This window comes from Malaclemys terrapin, chromosome 5 (genome assembly GCF_027887155.1).
Source record: "Malaclemys terrapin pileata isolate rMalTer1 chromosome 5, rMalTer1.hap1, whole genome shotgun sequence".
NCBI lineage: Eukaryota > Metazoa > Chordata > Testudines > Emydidae > Malaclemys > Malaclemys terrapin.
In genome coordinates this window covers 110,046,952-110,065,862 of record NC_071509.1, presented here as the reverse complement: position 1 = coordinate 110,065,862, position 18,911 = coordinate 110,046,952, and the positions used below count along the sequence as shown (strand labels likewise).

General features: G+C 42.4%; 1 protein-coding gene and 1 long non-coding RNA gene across 4 annotated transcripts in view; one reads left to right on the top strand and one right to left on the bottom strand.

The window, feature by feature from the left end:
- The window catches only part of BANK1 (B cell scaffold protein with ankyrin repeats 1), a 305,120-nt gene extending 289,057 nt beyond the window's left edge, over positions 1 to 16,063 (bottom strand). The window contains exon 1 of one of the 2 annotated variants that reach the window (XM_054030861.1): positions 15,867 to 16,063. In XM_054030861.1, coding sequence (XP_053886836.1) covers positions 15,867 to 15,882 — 16 coding nt within the window. In that variant the 5' untranslated portion in view covers positions 15,883 to 16,063. The remainder of the gene's footprint in view (positions 1 to 15,866) is intronic. The other variant, XM_054030860.1, reaches the window with a different exon arrangement.
- Positions 9,366 to 18,911, top strand: part of LOC128838571 (uncharacterized) — a 149,580-nt gene continuing 140,034 nt past the window's right edge. For both annotated transcript variants that reach the window (XR_008445209.1, XR_008445208.1), the window contains exon 1: positions 9,366 to 9,436. This is a non-coding gene — a long non-coding RNA (uncharacterized LOC128838571). The remainder of the gene's footprint in view (positions 9,437 to 18,911) is intronic.

The window sequence follows — 18,911 nt, the reverse complement described above, 5'->3', positions numbered from 1 at the left end:
TGTTGACTCATATCCAGCTTCTCGTCCACTGTGACCCCTAGGTCCTTTTCTGCAGAACTGCTACCTAGCCATTCGGTCCCTAGTCTGTAGCAGTGCATGGGATTCTTCCGTCCTAAGTGCAGGACTCTGCACTTGTCCTTGTTGAACCTCATCAGGTTTTTTTCGGCCCAATCCTCTAATTTGTCTAGGTCCCTCTGTATCCGATCCCTACCCTCTAGTGTATCTACCACGCCTCCTAGTTTAGTGTCATCTGCAAACTTGCTGAGAGTGCAGTCCACACCATCCTCCAGATCATTAATAAAGATATTAAACAAAACCGGCCCCAGGACCCACCCTTGGGGCACTCCGCTTGAAACCGGCTGCCAACTAGACATGGAGCCATTGATCACTACCCGTTGAGCCCGACGATCTAGCCAGCTTTCTATCCACCTTACAGTCCATTCATCCAGCCCATACTTCTTTAACTTGGCGGCAAGAATACTGTGGGAGACCGTATCAAAAGCTTTGCTAAAGTCAAGGAATAACACATCCACTGCTTTCTCCTCATCCACAGAGCCAGTTATCTCATCATAGAAGGCAATTAGGTTAGTCAGGCACGACTTCCCCTTCGTGAATCCATGCTGACTGTTCCTGATCACTTTCCTCTCCTCTAAATGTTTCATAATTGATTCCTTGAGGACCTGCTCCATGATTTTTCCAGGGACTGAGGTGAGGCTGACTGGCCTGTAGTTCCCCGGATCCTCCTTCTTCCCTTTTTTAAAGATGGGCACTACATTAGCCTTTTTCCAGTCATCTGGGACCTCCCCTGATCGCCATGAGTTCTCAAAAATAATGGCTAATGGCTCTGCAATCTCACCCGCCAACTCCTTTAGCACCCGCGGATGCAGCGCATCCGGCCCCATGGACTTGTGCACGTCCAGTTTTTCTAAATAGTCCCGAACCACTTCTTTCTCCACAGAGGGTTGGTCACCTTCTCCCCATGCTGTACTGCCCAGTGCAGCAATCTGGGAGCTGACCTTGTGCGTGAAGACAGAGGCAAAAACATCATTGAGTACATTAGCTTTTTCCACATCCTCGGTCACTAGGTTGCCTCCCTCATTCAGTAAGGGGCCCACACTTTCCTTGATTTTCTTCTTGTTGCTAACATACCTGAAGAAACCCTTCTTGTTACTCTTAACATCTCTTGCTAACTGCAACTCCAAGTGTGATTTGGCCTTCCTGATTTCACTCCTGCACGCCTGAGCAATATTTTTATACTCCTCCCTGGTCATTTGTCCAATCTTCCACTTCTTGTAAGCTTCTTTTTTGCATTTAAGATCAGCAAGGATTTCACTGTTTAGCCAAGCTGGTCGTCTGCCATATTTACTATTCTTTCTACACATCGGGATGGTTTGTTCCTGCAACCTCAATAAGGATTCTTTAAAATACAGCCAGCTCTCCTGGACCCCTTTGCCCTTCATGTTATTCTCCCAGGGGATCCTGCCCATCTGTTCCCTGAGGGAGTCCTCAAGTGGCACTTGTGAAATCCCATTGGTTTTAATGAACTTGCACAGTTATAACTGGAACTTAAATAATTCTGTTCATGAGGCATAACAAGAAATAGAATCCACTCACATTCAGTTGAGTTAGATCAGCAGGGATAACAGAAACAGTAAAATTTATGTTTTCTCCTATCACTAAATTCAACAGTTACGACTCTTAATGTACAGGGGTAGAGTAAGAAAGCGACATGTTTACAGTCATTTTCAGAAAAGAACCCCACTTTAATAATAGTTTTTAAAAGCCTCAGTTTTGCCTAATAAAAATACTAATGTCTGAATTGTTTGTAGACAAGGTACAATAATAAATTCATAGGCCACTATTTTCACATCTGAGTACCATGAGTAAGGTTTGTACATCCATATTATGGCCTCTAAACATTTAGAGGCCTAAATATGGCTTTAGAAACCTATCTAAATTATCTAATTCTGGATTATTAAATGTACAGTAATGTCCCTTCTAGAACGGTGTGAAACTCTGCTTTGTGTCTTTGCCTTAACAATTTTCAGAGGCAAAACAGAGAGCTTATTCTTGTGAAAATGTGAATTTGGGGAACTTAAATTTCATAAATTTAATCTGTGATAATTATGGGGGGGGGACTGTAAAATTCTATTTAAAAAATCATCTCAAATATTCTCTACAGTCGCTCCTTGGCTCCTGGAAAAAATGATCAGTCTTGTACAAAAAGAGCTGAAAAAATCAGGAGTCAATTCATCAATGTTTTGATTTGTGAAATTAGACTTTGGACCATTTTTCACTATTGTGTATTAGATGTACAGTTCTTGTCCTCATATTTAGTATTTAAAGGGACTCATAGTTTCTTATCACCTTTTTCTATCTGAAAGACAAATCGTAACTTAAATTCAAACATCATACCAACTTCCTGCTCATATCAAAGTTTCTCTAATCAATGGTTGTCTAAAGGCTCTATGTTTCAAACATTATGAATGTGCAGGTCACAAGTCCATAGTAAGGTTGAGTACAGTTCTACTTTCGGGGGGCATGTGATCTAGAGTATGATTTAGGTAGGGCTCCTGTGTGAGATTTATGATAAGGATTATATATATGGTTCACCATGATCAAGGGCCTTCTGGCATGTGGGAGTACAAAATGTATGATATATACAATATATCTGAAAAGCTAAAATATAGGAATATGGAATGCCATTTTAATGAATTATAACACCTTCTTAGATGTGAAAAATAGGCAAAGAGTCTGTCAATGAAATAGAGTTGTTTTAAGCTCTTGTAGAAGACTAAGTGACAATAATTGGGCAGGACAAGAAAATTAAAAATAAATTGACCTGAAAGTTTTGTGTTAGCAGGAAAGGGTTCGGTTTCTAAATTGACAAATGTAAAAGCAACCTCAAAAGCTTCTGCAGAAAATATTTTTTCTCCCATTCAATCATTACAGACTAGGTTTGATGCATTCAAGTCCAAATTAGATTTGGCCTCTTCTAAAATGGTTAATCTTGAACAGTGAACAGAATCTCTTGGGGGAAGAAAACCTTTGGAAGCTTTTGATAAGATTACCGAATTACAAACACAGAATGCTAGTATGAAATCTTTAAGTGGAATTTTGATTAAAGATAGTGGGCCAGATCCTGATTTGGCATGAAATCAGCATTCTGCAATTGACTTCAATGGAGCTATAATGATTTACAGCAGCTGGGAAACTGATCCAGTGCTTCTGTATGCAGGAAACTTGAAGCTATGGGAAATTTTCTGAAAGACTATAATAGAATTATTGGAATCCCTGAAAATATGGGTGGTATTGAGCTTTTTGCATTTTTTTATTGGATTTGCTAGATTTGAAATCCCATTCCAAGCTAGATTTATTTGTTGTGTATTCTAATTAAATCTTTATTAAATTCTACAGTATCTAACCCTACTTTTTGTGCTAGAAATTTTATTTTAACTTTCAGATCAATATAAGAGTGTGAATGAGATACAAATTGGGTTTGGATATTAAAATGTAATATTGTGATACTCTCCCCAAGTTCCTGGCCTGCCCTCACCAAAATGTAGTTCTCTAGCTGCAGGTAAAGCCATTTAGGCTTATAAAAATATGGTTTCGGTTCATTTGGTGTTGCTTAGGTACATAACAAACATCCACTGAAGTAAATGGGAGTCTTCCCACTGACTTCAATGAGCTTTGGATCAAACTTTAAATCATTAGGGTACCATACTTCAGTTCTGTTTTTAGCAGAACTCGGATGGACTAAAGATAGTGTGACAGACCCAGACCAGTGGTACAGGAGTCTGGTAGAGGGCAAATATACTGGTCACTGGATGAGTAGTTTTCTGTTCCCTAAGTGACCAGAGCAGGTGCTGCACTAGAATAATCAGGAACCTGCTAGAACCAGTTAAGGCAGGCAGGCTAATTAGGACACCTGGAGCCAATTAAGAAGAAGCTGCTAGAATCAATTAAGGCAGGCTAATCAGGGCATCTGGGTTTTAAAAGGAGCTCTCTTCAGTTTGTGGTGTGAGTGTGAGGAGCTGGGAGCAAGAGGTGCAAGGAGCTGAGAGTGAGGTGCTATTGCAGGCCTGAGGAGCACAAGCGTTATCAGACACCAGGAGGAAGGTCCTGTGGTGAGAATAAGGAAGGTGTTTGGAGGAAGCCATGGGGAAGTAGCCCAGGGAGTTGTAGCTGTCATGCAGCTGTTACAGAAGGCACTATAGACAGCTGCAGTCCACAGGGCCCTGGGCTGGAACCCGGAGTAGAGAGCAGGCCCTGGTTCCCCCCAAACCTCCCAATTGACCTGGACTGTGGGTTCTTCCAGAGGGGAGGGTCTCTGGGCTGTTCCCCAACCCACATGGTGAATCTCTGAGGCAAGAAAATCTGCCAATAAGCATAGGACCCACCAAGATAGAGGAGGAACTTTGTCACAATAGATTTAAAAAAAATTATGTTCAAGTTAACTGCACAGTTGAATAAAAAGTTAAAGCTCTGATTCAACTAAGTACATGTTCAAGCACTTGGCTAAACTGGGCCCTACATGAGGATGAAAGTGTTCTGGAGAGTTCTATACTACTTGATTATGATTAACTGATTGGGCTTCTTTCCGAGTGCATACACATACACTCCTGACTGTTGCATGTGCCTCGGCCACAGAAGAGGATCTGGCCCTGGCTGTTTGGACATTACTGAAAACAATGTTAAAGCCTTGGGGGGTGGAAACCCTAACACATTGGCTCTGTTCCTACAAATAACACCATCAGGAGTTACTTCTGGTAATTACACCAAATTGCACTGCAGGTCAGGTAAATTTAAATATGTCTGTAGAGACTGATTAATAGTGAATACAGTATTTACCAGTGTTAGCACATATTATACATTTTAAAAGGAAAGACTGACTTCTTGTTCTGTTTATATCTGACAATTCTACTGTATGTATGATTTGTTAATTTAACATGTAGTTTCTGTCACTCAAGCATATTATGACTTGTTTAACAAGTGAACAACTGTGACTGATCTTTGAATTAATACAAATCTCAGTACAATCTTCAGGATGCCACATTTTGTATGGGCTGATAGGAGTGGTATTTGTTTGCTTTTACTGCTCAGTATTGCCTTAGTGTTCAACTAATTGTACTCTTTTTAGGCTTCTATTTTTAAGGAAGAAACTAATGTTATTTAAAGGTTGGGTCTTTTGACTTCAGTCCTCAAATAGTTTTCAGCTATTCTTGTTGAACTTGTTCCAGGCATACAATCGTATTTTTTCATCCTTCAACTAACCAAGTGTAAAATGTTTAATGGGTAAATCAAAACAATAATAAGCATACATGATATGAAAACATGATTTATATATATTTCAATTCTATAAAATTTAAGTCCATTGATTCATTTTCTATTCAGCAAAATCTTTAAAAGGTTTGAACATTGACAAAGACATTACCACTTTAATATTTTAAATGTTAGGGATGTGATCTATATCCTATAACACTCTATTTGTTAACAAATACTAGTATTTTTCAAACATTTACCTTTGACTAACTAGCAATCAACTTGAGTACTATTACTATTCAATTCAGCAGCTAACCTTCCTCCATTCCATGGAGCACTCAAACTGAATGCTGTGATATACTGATATTCAGTATTTCTGTGGAATTAAACATACAGGTATCCAGCAAGTGGAGCTATGATTACTTATTATTTGTGCATACCATGGTGTTTGCTCTGTACTATACAAAGAAGTTCATACAGTCCCTGTACCAAGGAACTTAAGGCAATTAACCATAGGCATAAAGTAACATGCATTAGTGTTTGCAGGATCAGGGATGTAAACAGATACAAAGAACTTTTGGGGGGAGGGAGGGGCTCAGTGTTTTCTGCTCTATGTCTTTGTTTGGGTATAAGAGAGATTGTTGGTGTTCCTGGCTAATGTTAATATTGGTTTGTTTTTTTGTTTGCTAGATAGTGTTTACTTCCTCCAAAATTATGAGAAACTGGTTTTGTTTAATAGAATCAGTTCAAGAAAATTTGTCTCTCTTTGTGGAGCCATTTGATCAGATCCTTTGGGTGCAAGAGCAAAGACTCAATATGCAAAGACCTTCTTTTTCTCTCTTTTCACATCCCTCCCCAAACTCCTATGCTATATTTGGAAGTGGTGGAGCCAGTTCCATGAAAGACAAAGGGAATAATAATAGTAAATGTGTCCAGGAACTAATGAGTGAGCTGGGTATAGAGTGGCTAGAGTTTTTCTGATTAAACCGAAGGAAGTTGGGAAGCTGTGAACCAACCCAGACAGACTTGTGATAAAGGGAAAACATCCCGATTCCTCAGTAGAAGCAATTTATTGTCACCACAGGATTCTCAATCAGTACAAAGTAGCTTATGTATCAAAACATTCAGCACTGAGGTGTAAGCAGTAAATTTCATACTATCGTCAATCTGGATCTGCAGATTTGGTACAATTGTTTAAGTAAGAAAAAAAGTTAGATTCCACAATCCCTAACCCCTTTCCTTTGTGAGCAGTCACACAATGTCCCCCCACGAGTACATTGAATATGAAACGCTACTGAGTAAGTGTTTAAAATATTGACAGATCATCAATGAGCTGAGTTTTTGTGAGGTTTTCTTGGTTTGTTTTCTTTATTTTTAAAGTACCATTTACCAACAACAAATTTCAAGTATTAACGTCTGGGTCTTTATTTGCTACAAACTAAACAGCTCAGCTGTAGCATTAAGCTACACACCACAGCAGGCAGCAGCATGAAGACACAAACACCCAGTTAGAGACCCCAGAGGCAGTAGTCCTAAGGCAAATACACTCCTTCCATGAGCCCGGCCTAGAAGTGATTAGCTGCTGCATCACCACTGGAGAAGCACAATGTAGCTCCCTCAAAGAGCCACCTCCACTGTAGCCTCATGCCTTCACATCGGCATGTTGTAGGCACTCCCTAAGGGACACAATCTTGGCCACTGTGTCAAGATGCTGCACAGAAATTCAAGGAGTGGTAAGACCCCCTGAATGATTTTTACAACATATTTTTGTACTCTAATTATTATCTGTAGGAATTATGGTCTCTTGATTAAGACACTGCACTGGAATTCTGGGTCCTCTTCCTAGCTGTCGAGTGCTTCCTGTGTGATCGTGGACAAATCATTTAGGTAAGGATGTCATTTCATTTTTTTTTTTTAAACCAACACAGTCATAGTTTTTCACATGGTGTTATAGTATCCTGATAACTCTTTTTTCAGGATGCCTGAAATGTTCCAATTTTTCATTTCACCAATTAAAACGGTTGGTTTTTTTTATACTTACATAATGTTTGTTCAAGACAATTTGTTACACTGGTATAAGTTGTTTTGTGCACCAGTGTTTCACTCTCATTACGCAGCAAGCACACATTTCATGCCTACATGAACATTAACACATTTTCAGCATTTCAAAATGTGGAAGTGTTAGGGGCTCTCCTGAGTCCCCACCAGATCCTACTTCAAATTGTTTATAATGTCCCCCTCCAAGTGCATAGCATATGAGGGGTTTCTAAGCAAAACAAACTAAACAAAGGTCCTTTTCTTTCTCTTTCCATTATAAGAGATGGGAATCTGAAAGAAAGAAAAAGGCAAAGATGGCAGACTTTCAGGAGTCAGCCCTTTGGACTTGTGCCCTAACTTTTTTATTTATTTAAAATAAAAGGTCAACTCAACTTGGAATCAAAAGTGGCCACTTATTGTCCCTCCTCCCCGTCCCCCCCTTTTTTATCCACATCGGACTCGGATTTTTAGAAGGATCCACAACTCCATTTGAAGTCAAAAGGGGCAATGGTTGGTTAGCACGTCTGAAGATTGGGCCCAGGGTATCCAAGGCTAGGCACACAGTCACACAGAACAAGTCCACACTTGAAAAAATTTGGCCTTAATCTCTGGACCAGATTTTCAAAAGAGCTCAGCAGCTATGGTGTACTGAGCATTTTTGAAAGTCTGTCCACTTCATTTAAGTACCTATTCAGTTTCTTTCTGTTTGTGAGGTGCAGACCTACTATTATTAAGAGCGTGTTTAAAAAGCAAATAACTGTTTAATAGGCTTTATTTTTTAAACTATATTAAAGATTAAAACATACCATGTAAGAGAAAATTCAAATTATTGCTTACTTTAGTATTAGTGCTATGAATCCATACTTGTATTGAATGCTAATATTATATGTAATTATTGAATGATGAAAGTAGTACAGTTATTGTGTACTTACCTTTCACATAGATTATATTCAGCAGATAACTATGTAATAGCTCCTACGGATGCTCTGAGTTATTTTATCATGAAAGTTATTTCTTAGCACTGCTAAAATATAGTTTATACAATTTGGTTCTTTGACGGTATTCATTACGTGGCTAAACATAAGAAGTCAGTATTTGGTGTTTGGCCATATAATGAAAATGACTATTCATCACACTCCAACTTTTAATAAGGAGAGAATCAAAGTCACAAATTCCTGCTATTAATAAGTACTTGTATAAAGTTTCAAGTCAGTTACAGCTGCTAACCATGTAATCTAAGAGCAAAAAGGGTGCTTTCCAAACTCAGCTATGCAATTGCTTAAATTATACTCGCATACCAAAACATATCCATATTATATATCGTATATCTTGATTTTTTTAAAGATTATACAGTCTCAGAAACTTTGCAGAACTACATAACTATGACTTTTTGAAAAAAATCTAAAATTAGCTTGCCTTAAATATCAGAACCAATGGAAGTGTGACTTTATGAATAATTAGAGAGCTTTGTTTCATTTCTAAATAGGGGGTTGTCAGATGATAAATAAGGATCCATATTGTCTTAGGAAATAATATGAATCTCTATTTGACTTTCAGACCTCAGTATTCGTTGTTCCCTTCTTAACTGCATGGCTATGTGGAATATTTCAAATGTGGATTTGTTTTCAAAATGCTTAAATACTTAAGATGTAATTTAAAATCTGTTACTACTTTTACATTAAGCAGATTATCTAGTAATATAATCAGAATTGAAAGGGGTCCCCTATACAGATATAAATTCTGACCTCATACTGCCTACTGCAGCACTATGTTCAAATGTTCTAAATTTTGTTTTTTTTTTTACTGCACGTGTAAAAATAGAGGAGTATGTGAGCTTACCAGATACTCAGAGACCAGCACCAAGAGAAACAGAGACAGGAGAGTAGAAGAACTGTGTTTATATTGTGCTTCCCATCCCCCTGGACACAGATGCTCCTCCTTTTAGAAATTGAGACTGTTGCCCTTTCTTTTGCCTGTACTGTGGCTTCAGTGACATAATTTTTCAGTGCCAACAAAACACATATGTGTGTAATCTACTGCTTATTTTAAGCTTCAGTGAGCATATGAGATGACCATGCTCCCAGAGACAGGAGAGAGGAATAAGAGTTCAGAGAAGGAAAGGAAACTGCTTTGGGTGAGTTCAATTCTGATAGAACTCTTGCTTTTTTCAGCTGCAAGTTATAAAGAAAAATCATTATGGGAGGGCAGATTTTCAGCAATGATTTTCAAATATCTTTGAAAATATCCCCCCTTTGTTTCTGCTCGAAGTTTATGATGCCAATATGTGCAACCCCATGCATTCAAAAATCATAAATCAAGATTTTCAAAATTGTAAGACTGACTTTAAAACAAAACAGATTTTTCAAAATAATAGTCTGGGTTCTTTTTATTTGCGTTCTGATACTTAAGCCTTTAGGATTCACATTTTCAAGATTTTTGTCCGCAAACCATTGAGGCTAGAACTTACTGTTTTCTGACAAAAGCTGAGATTTTCACTTAAACAAAATGACTCCAGATATTAGGACTTTAAGAGAAGCACCAAATATTATAAGACTTATGAAAAAATTGCAAGAATAGAAAACACTGTGATTCATCTTCATCTCAGACCTCTCGCTAGGTCAGGGGTGGGCAAACTTTTCGGCCCAAGGGCCACATCTGGGTATGGAAATTGTATGGCAGGCCATGAATGCTCATGAAATTGGGGGTTGGGGTGCAGGAGGGGGTGAGGGCTCTGGCTGGGGGAGTGGGCTCTGGGGTGGGGCCAGAAATGAGGAGTTCAGGATGTGGGAGGGGGCTCTGAGCTGGGACAGGGGGTTGGGGTGCAGGAGGGTGAGGGCTCTGGGATGTGGCTAGGGATGAGGGGTTGGGGATGCAGGAGGGTGCTCCGGGCTGGGACCAAGGGGTTCAGAGGGCAGGAGGGGGATCAGGACGGAGGCTGGGGGTTGAGGTATGGGGGGGTCAGGAGTGCAGGCTCCTGGCAGCACTTACCTCAATCTGCTCCCAGAAACAGTGGCATGTCCTCCCCTCTGCCTCCTACATGGAGGCACGGCCAGGCAGCTCTGCACGCTGCCCCATCTGCAGGTGCTGCCCCTGCAGCTCCCATTGGCTCTGGTTCCCAGACAATGGGAGCTGCGGGGGTGGTGCTTGGGGCAGGGTGTGGAGCCCCCTGTCTGCCCCTAGGCGTTGGAGTGGGGACATGCCGCTGCTTCTGGGAGTCGCGCAGATCCATGGCACACACAGAGTGGGGCAAGCCCCCAACCCCACTCCTTAGCTGGAGCGGGACAAGCCCCGGACCTCACTTCCCGGCAGGAGTTCGAGGGCCGGATTAAAATGTCTCAAGGGCCAGATGTGGCCTCTAGTTTGCCCACCCCTGCGCTAGGTCCTCACATCCAGGCTATGTTTGAATTGTGCCAATTCTTTCTGCATCACATCTAACATACAGCTTTTCCAAATCAGCCACACCGCTAAAACTCACATCCAAGCTTTCATTATCTTACATCTCGATTACTGCAACATTCTTCTCTCTAGCCTTGAGAAATGCAAGCTTGCCATGCTCATAGCCATTCAGAATACTGCTGCAAAGATAATTTTCCTAGTCCATAGCCTTGACCATGTCACCCCTCTCATTGAAACCCTCCACTGACTCCCTCTTCTTTATTGCATCAAACATATGCTGCTTGTATTTATTTTTAAGGCCCTTCATAGTCAATCCCCACCCTACCTATTGTCTTTCATTCCTATCAAGCTGTTAATACTCGCCTGCGAATGACCCATGATGCCAGCCTTTAATGCCAGTTTTGTGCAGGAAAAAAACTTGGTCCTTTATATTTTAGGTCATCGGGATGTTTTAATGTTTAATGGAACATGTTTTCCTTTCCACGACCATGCTGAATGTTTTTTTTAAAAAGGGAAGTTAAGTTTCCAGTCAGTAGGGGTGGTTTGAAGACACTGGCAGCTGGATAGCATCTTGGATGGAGATGAAATGGTTAAACTCAACCTTTAAGTATTAGGCTTGGAATAATTAGATTTCAATCTTTAAATCTCAGGTTTTTTTGGATGAAAGGAAAAATCTAGTATTACTATCACAATGTTTTCATCATTAATAAGCAAATGTATAGAAAGAGCATTTTTAATACCCAAAATACCCTTTTTGTCTAATACGATTGCATGCATGTGTGAATGCACACCACAGGCTCTTGTAAAAAAATTTAGTATTTCTTTATACTCAAAGAAATATTGAGAATATATTAAATATGATCATCAAATACTGTAATATTTCTAAATCTTCTCTAAAGCTCACTCTTTACATATTATATTTTGAATTAAGTCAAGCGCTGAGGATTATTTCCTATTAATGCAAACATTTTAAATTAATTTAAAAAATTAAAAATATTGGATATATATTGCTGTTTTCTGATTCATGAAATATAAAAATCAAATGTTTCCAAGCCTAGTCATTGGCCAGATTCCCCTGTAGGATTAACACATTCAATTCAAACACAATCAATTCTAATCACTTATTTCTGTCAAGTGGGAGACAAGAAGTGCACTTTATATAAATAAAGAATACATGATGGCTAATCTCTGCTATGACACTTATTTTCATGAATGTGGAGAAGAATTATAACTCAAGTATGGCATCACCATTAGTGGATTATCCAATAAGTGAAGACAGATGTCATAAAAGATCTGCCATTCACAGGGTTGAAAGTAACTCCAAACACTTACTGGGCCGGGGCTGGCTCTGGCCCCCCAGAAGGGGTGGGCCCTTGGGCAGGAGGGGTGGATCAGGGCGGGAGGTACGGTCAGCATCCCCCAGCCAGCCCTTCCAGGCTGCCTGGCTCACGCCGTACAGGGCTCCAGTGGCAATTTAAAGAGTCCAGGGCTCCAGAGAGCTCCAGGCCCTTTTAAATTGCCGGCCCTGGGGCAGCTGCTCCCTTTACCCCCCCGCCCATCGGTGGCTAAGGGGGAGCAAAAGGGGTATGGACATTAAAGCATTGTTGTAGGGTCCTTTGCCATGGCAGTGCTTTATCGTTGCTGCGCCTCGCCCCACCATCGGTGGTCCTGCTGGTAGGGCCGCCGATGGGGAGACACAGCAACGTTAAAAGCACTGCCTCGGCAAAGGATCGTCCTTAAAGCACTTTAACGTCAGTGCTTTAACATCCCTGCCCCTTTTGCTTCCCTTGTCGGCGGCCCTGCCGGTATGGACCCTTCCAGCAGGGCCACCGATGGGGGAGGCAAAAGGGGCAGGGACATTAAAGCGCTGCAGCGCCAGCGCTTTAATGTGGGCTGCATATGGGCCGGTACGGGTTCTTACCGGTACGCCATACCAGCTCACTTTCACCCCGGCCCATTCATGAATGCTCTATCTACAATAGGTACAGTATGTTTAGTGGAATTTGCATAAAGACGTTTGTCCGAGATCGCGATTGACTGGAAGATCCACTAGGATCGACCAGTCGATCACAATCGACCGGTTGATGACCACTACAGTACAGTGTTTGCTGCCTTTTTCCCCCCCCCCCCCCCTCTTTTTGGTGTCCACTTACTTCCAGTTCCACATGGTGTCTGGTTGATCAGTAAGGCCGTAACTCTGATGTTCATATCTTTGAGGTTCTGTTGTACCTCATAAGGGGGTTGTATCACTTAGGGTATTGAACATAAAAAGTGCTATAAAATCCTAAAAGCACTGGGGAAAAAAGAAAATAAAAACTCCTGGGTGTCTCATGCAGAGCGAGCGCCCAATCATGTTGGCACCGAAAATAGTGACACTTTTACAAATTCTGGCCTTCATATCTATTTTCTCATAGGTAAGATGAGGGTAAAAATACTTTTCTGTCTCCTAGACTTGTGAAAATAGATCCCTGCCTTTGCCACGGACTTACTATGTGATATCAAGCAAGTCACTTAAACCCATTTTTTGGCAGGTGGTCACTAATTGTGTGTTTCTCATTTTCTGGGTGCTCAATTTAAAACACCTGGGGCCTCGTTTTCAAAAGTGCAGCTGAACACTCAACTCCATTTGAAGTCAGTGGGAGCTGTAAATACTCAGTACCTTCCTCAGTAAAGCAGTGTGGTCAAGGTTGGGAGTCCCAGGGTCCTAAATTCTAATCCTGGATCTGACCCTGATTTACTATGTTCTTTGTGTCAGTTTCCCCTTCTGTAAAATGGAAATAATACTCTTATACCAAGGGAGTTTGGGAGAAAAATACATTATTTTTTGTAAGGCACTTGAATGCCATGGTGATGTACCCCATAAAAAAAGACTATGAAAAAATTAATAATTCTGTCTTCAGTGCAGGGTTTGGATGGTGTGCAGAAAATAAGGTTGAAGATCACAAATTGAATTATGAAGCTAAAAGAAATACTGAATTAGCTGCCTTGATCACCGAACACAGTCCATCCTGTGTATTGAATGAGATGGAAAAAATAGTATGTGATCATCTAATTAAAAAGTATGTGACAATCCACATTCCAAGGGACCTGAATTTAAATTGCCCATTCTACCTTAATTCTAGCCTTTCCTAACTTTCAAGCGCTTGACTTTGCAACCTTCAATAACTTTTTTAATGTATTTTTTGGTATCTAATGATACATAGGTTTAAAGTTGAACTGTCATATGACTGATGGATATTTTGGGGGGAGCAGTTATATAAAACTATAGGTGTGGCTTGTGGTGCTAAACACTTATGAATAATAATGGTACTCCTCTTCAGTAAAATGTAGTTTGTCATATAAAACACTCAGAGAAATGGCACTAACAAATTAAAATGTCCAAAACAAAATATATAAAATATTGATGGGAATCAAGTGCAATACAAGGTGAAATCTACCGAACATCCTAGCCCCACCGCTTCCCCAAGGTCCTGCCCCATGCCTTCCCTGAGGCCCTGCCCCCTGCTCTCAACATTCCCCCTCCCTCAGTGACTTGCTCTCCCCCACCAGCTGGGGGTGCGGGCTCTGGGGTGGGGATGAGGGGTTTGGGATGCAGGATGGGGATCTGGGCTAGAGGGTGGGGCCGAGGGATTTGGAATGTGGGAGAGGGCTGCAGGTTGAGGCAGGGGGTTGGGATGTGAGCAGGGGTATGGGCTCTGGGCTGGGGATGAGGGGTTTGAGTGCAGGAGGGGGCTCCGGGTTTGCGGGGCTCAGGACTAGGGCAGGGGTGGGGGCTCAGGCTCCCTGCCTGTCCTAGCTCCGCACTGTGTCCTGGAAGCGGCCTGCTTCTAGCTGGGGGGGAGGGGTCAGGAGGCTCCATGTGCTGCTCTCGCCCATAGGCACCACGCCTCCCCAGCTCCCACTGGCCACAGTTCCCGACCAGTAGGAGTGCAGAGCCGGTGCTCGGGGCAGGACAGCGCACGGAGCCCCGTGGACCCCATACCTAGGAGCCGAACCTGCTGCTGGCCGATTCCAGGGTGCAGCACGGTGCCAGGATAGGTAGGGACCAGCCTGCCTTAGACCCTCAGCATCACGGACCAGACTTTTAACAGCCTGGTCGGCGGTGCTGACCGGAGCCACCAAGGTCCCTTTTTGATGGGGCATTCAGGTCGAAAACTGGACGCCTGGCAACCCTATCCAGTTTTTGCGGGCATTAAATCTTGTTTTGCATTTCAGTACAACCTGAAGAAAAGCTCTCTGTAGCTCGAAAGCTTGTCTCTTTTACTAGCAGAAGTTGGACCAAAAAAAGACATTATCTCACCCGCTTTGCCTAAAAGTGGTTGTACTTAGCTAGATATGATGTTAGGAGCCCAAACTGGAGGGGCTGTATATTTCCAAGCCATAAGTCTACAATTATATTTCACTAAAGAAATCCTAGATTATAATCACACTATTGTTCACTGTTTAACAATGCATATACTAGTTGCATTCATTTTGTTTAAGGAAACAACTTACTCTTTTGTAAATAAGCAATGGTCCCTACAGCTAAGCTACTCCTCTATGCAAGAACTCTCTTCCAAGAGACTTCTACTACAAATCCCATTTAAAAAAAAAAAAAGTTGTCTGACATTTTCACTCCTACATTAGACACTTTGCCAAATAAAAATGTAGGCTTTCCTCTACCCATCCTTTGCTTCAGGAAGCAAAGTAAGAGATCCCCAGCGATGCACATTTTCACTCTTCTTCTAGCATCACCCCCAGCTCAGCAATATTTGATGGGTTGGGTCATACTCTATTTTTCATTAGCAGGCCTCGGGGTTCATAATGGTGTAACTTTAGTGAATAGCGAGGGGCAGAAGAGAAGTGGGTCCCTGTCTCCCCTTCAGTGTTCACCAGGCCAAAGGGCATAGTCAGGTGGGATACAGCCTGGGCTGGGGGACTCAAAGAAGAGCTGGAGCAGCACCCCCAGTTCCAGCACGTTTGTTCCCTCCCTCCCCCTCCTCTCTCAAGCTGGTGTGGGGGCAGGGAAGGACACCCCTCTCCCCCCCCCCCTCTTCCCCCCGGAAGCCGAGCTGGGGAGGGGGGGAAGAGGAGGAAGAGCCTAGGTTGTTTTGCAGCTCGCTCCCCACCCGGAGCGCTCTGCTCCCACACGGCCCGGCCACCCCATCCCGGCAGCAGCCCCGACCCACCTGAGGGTCTCGTCATCGTCCCCCTGCTGGGCGCGGCCCGTTGCCTCCCTCTCGGCGGGGCAGGTGGAGCCCGGGGGCGAGCGCAGGCGGCAGGGTCGCTCCGGCCCGAGCAGCAGAGACGCCCCCTCCCTAGCCACCGCCACCGCGGAGCCTACAGCTGCTGCCGCCAGGTCCGGAAGCGCCGACCTGCCGCTGCAGCCCCCGCCCGCCCCCACGCGCGGGTCCCGCTCCTTCCTCTGGGGGAACTTCGGCTCCTGCTCTCGCTGCAGAAGTGAAACTCTGCTCCCTTCCTCCCCCCCCCGCCAGGACACGGGCCCTGCTTCCTCCTGTCGAGCTGAGGAGACGGCGCCCTTCCGAGGGCCATGCACCCCCAAGCCGGGCGCCCCGCTCTCCTTCCCTGCCGGGGGCAAGGGGAGAGGGTGAGGCCGGGGTGGGGCACGCTGGCTTCCTTTTAAAACAAAGGCGAGTTCCTTTTAGAATCACCTTCATCAACCCAACTGCTCTGCAACCTGGCCGCCCCCGGCCAAAGGGATGCTGCCCCCGTTTTGCAACGGGTCCTGCTTTCCATCACACCCCAGGACTCCCATTCAGCTTAAGGGGTAGCTTGTGGCACGCAGGGAACCAACAGGGGGCCATAGGAGTGTGTAGACCAGATTCAAACGGTTGTGGCAGTCTGCTGCAGGGTGGAAAGGGGGAGGGAGAATACCTGGATGAATGTGTCTCTCCCCTGGGGAAGAGCCCCTTAACTGCAACAACGTTCATTAGCTGTGGCCTTCAGAAAAAAGAAGTCAAAAGAATTTCTAGATCTGCAGCCGTTTCGGGTCGATTTTTAAAGGGGCCCAAATTTCATGAATCCAGCCTGTTACATTATTTAAAGAACACACTGAATGAAGAGAACTTTGGGAATGTGCCTCCTCATACAGAGATCTTTATCGTAGCAATACAGTTTTAATGTCCTGCTTGGAAAGTGTTCAAATCACAATGATTTAACTTCCCCACCCTATTATGCTTTATATGAATTATTGACATGGCAGAGAAAAAAAAATGTGAAAAATGTTGGAAATATCAGACTGTAAGGGCAGTAGTGTTTGCCATTTCTCCTTAAGTGCACCATCCGTTAAAAACGGTTTAGGGCTCAATCCAACTCCCATCGATCAAGAGGGCATTTTCCATTAATTTCAAGAGGCATTGGATCAGGTCTGAACCTTATCAAAATAAAGGCCAAACTCCCATTTAAATCAGTAGGAGCAGGACTGGGACCTAAGCTGGAACCATTGGAAAGCTTCACAGATAATGGTCAATTGATAGCATTGGCAGGGGAGGGGGGGGCCGGAAGTGTCAGTAAAAAGCATTTTTAAGTGTTCGCTGCATGCTATAAAGACTAAATGGAGAACTGAACCATGGGCTGTTACTACTGTCACTGTTTGTGTAGCTGTTTTTCAAATTAATGTTTTGGTGGGAGGTTGTTTTTGCTGTTGGGAGGGGAGGGTGTCCAATTCTGATCTTACATAGTGAAGATCCAAAACACTACCATTGAAGGCAATGGATTTACATCTATGAGATTGGGATGTGGTTCATTGTTATTACTGTTTTCCTTTCCATCAGTTTTTAAATTGTTTCCATTTTCTGAAATCATAGGTATCAGGTAACACTAAGTTGCAGGTGTTTAATTCTTGAGTGACCATAGTCCAAAAGATCACTATTATTGCATTCTAATGGCGGTCCAAGCTAATGGCAACGATTCAGTGCATTGGGTAAATAATCTAGAGTGAGAGAAGAAATAATCAGGGAGGAGATGGAAGGAGAGGATAATATCACATAAGAGGGGAGGAACATGTCAGTGATAGAAATTAACATAATTTGTCCAGTTTATTTTCTGTAAATAGCAGCAACATTTACTGCATAAAATATTGGACAAAATAGTTAAAACGATGGAGTAGTCCACACTATGATTGTGAGCTAAATCAGGAAAGACCACATCACAAAGAAGAAAAGCCAAATTATGTTGTTAAATAATTCATAATGAATGAGGAAGATCAATTCAGACCTCTGTAGTCCCAGTAAGAACAACAAAATTGTATGTTGCCTCCCAGGCACCATTCACATCCAGGGAAAAAGAAAGAGCTAGCTGCAGCCGTGAGTCAAAGAGCAAAAATGAGTTGGACATCCAGAAGCCAGTCGCTCCAAGAACAAAAGAGTTGAGTTTCCTGCCTGTTATTTCCTTTTTCAATTATATTGTCCAGTCCCATCCCACTCACCACACATGCGAACTCTTCCAGGAATCAAATTTAAAAGGTCAGTTTGACTTGTTATTTCGTACTACTAGTATTCCCTTCTAGGAACTCATACTGTGAAATTAGGTTGTTAGCTGTGGCTCCAGTGCCTGTTCTCTTATGGAAGCATAACTGCAGGGAAATCTGGCTGGCATGGTGGTCAAACCTTGAGTTTATTATAAGCCCAAGAAATTTAAAGTTATGCTTAAAAGAAATTCAGAAATGGTGCATAAAAAAACAGTTATGTCACCAACCTTAACTCTTCCCTGTGTTGATGGCGTGAGGGGGAATAATGTGGAAAAATCTAGATGAAACTGATTTTTAAAGACATATTAAATTAGGACCACCAATACTAAAATGTCATAATGATCATCATAGGGTTATTGCATAACATCACTACTGTGAAGAGTTAAAGTGGTTCCAGTGCCTTGACTGTCTATTTCTTACCTTAACTTTCTTGGATTTCTTCTAAGTGTAACATCAACTCTGAATTTCCTGGATTTATTACATATCCTTGAAATATTTTTTACCCTTAGTTACTGATACATGCTCTGAACCTTAACGTCATCCTAACTTTTCCCTCCCTCCTGCCCCAATATATACTGTACAGTGCCTAGACACTATTGAGATGGGTGCTTTAGAAATGTAAAATATTTAATAAAATAATAATAAATAAATATGCATTGGATTGCCTTAATTACCCATGATTTCAGTATTTACATTACTGAACATATTAAGTTTGTGTATCCTAGTAGAAGTCCAGTAAGTTCAA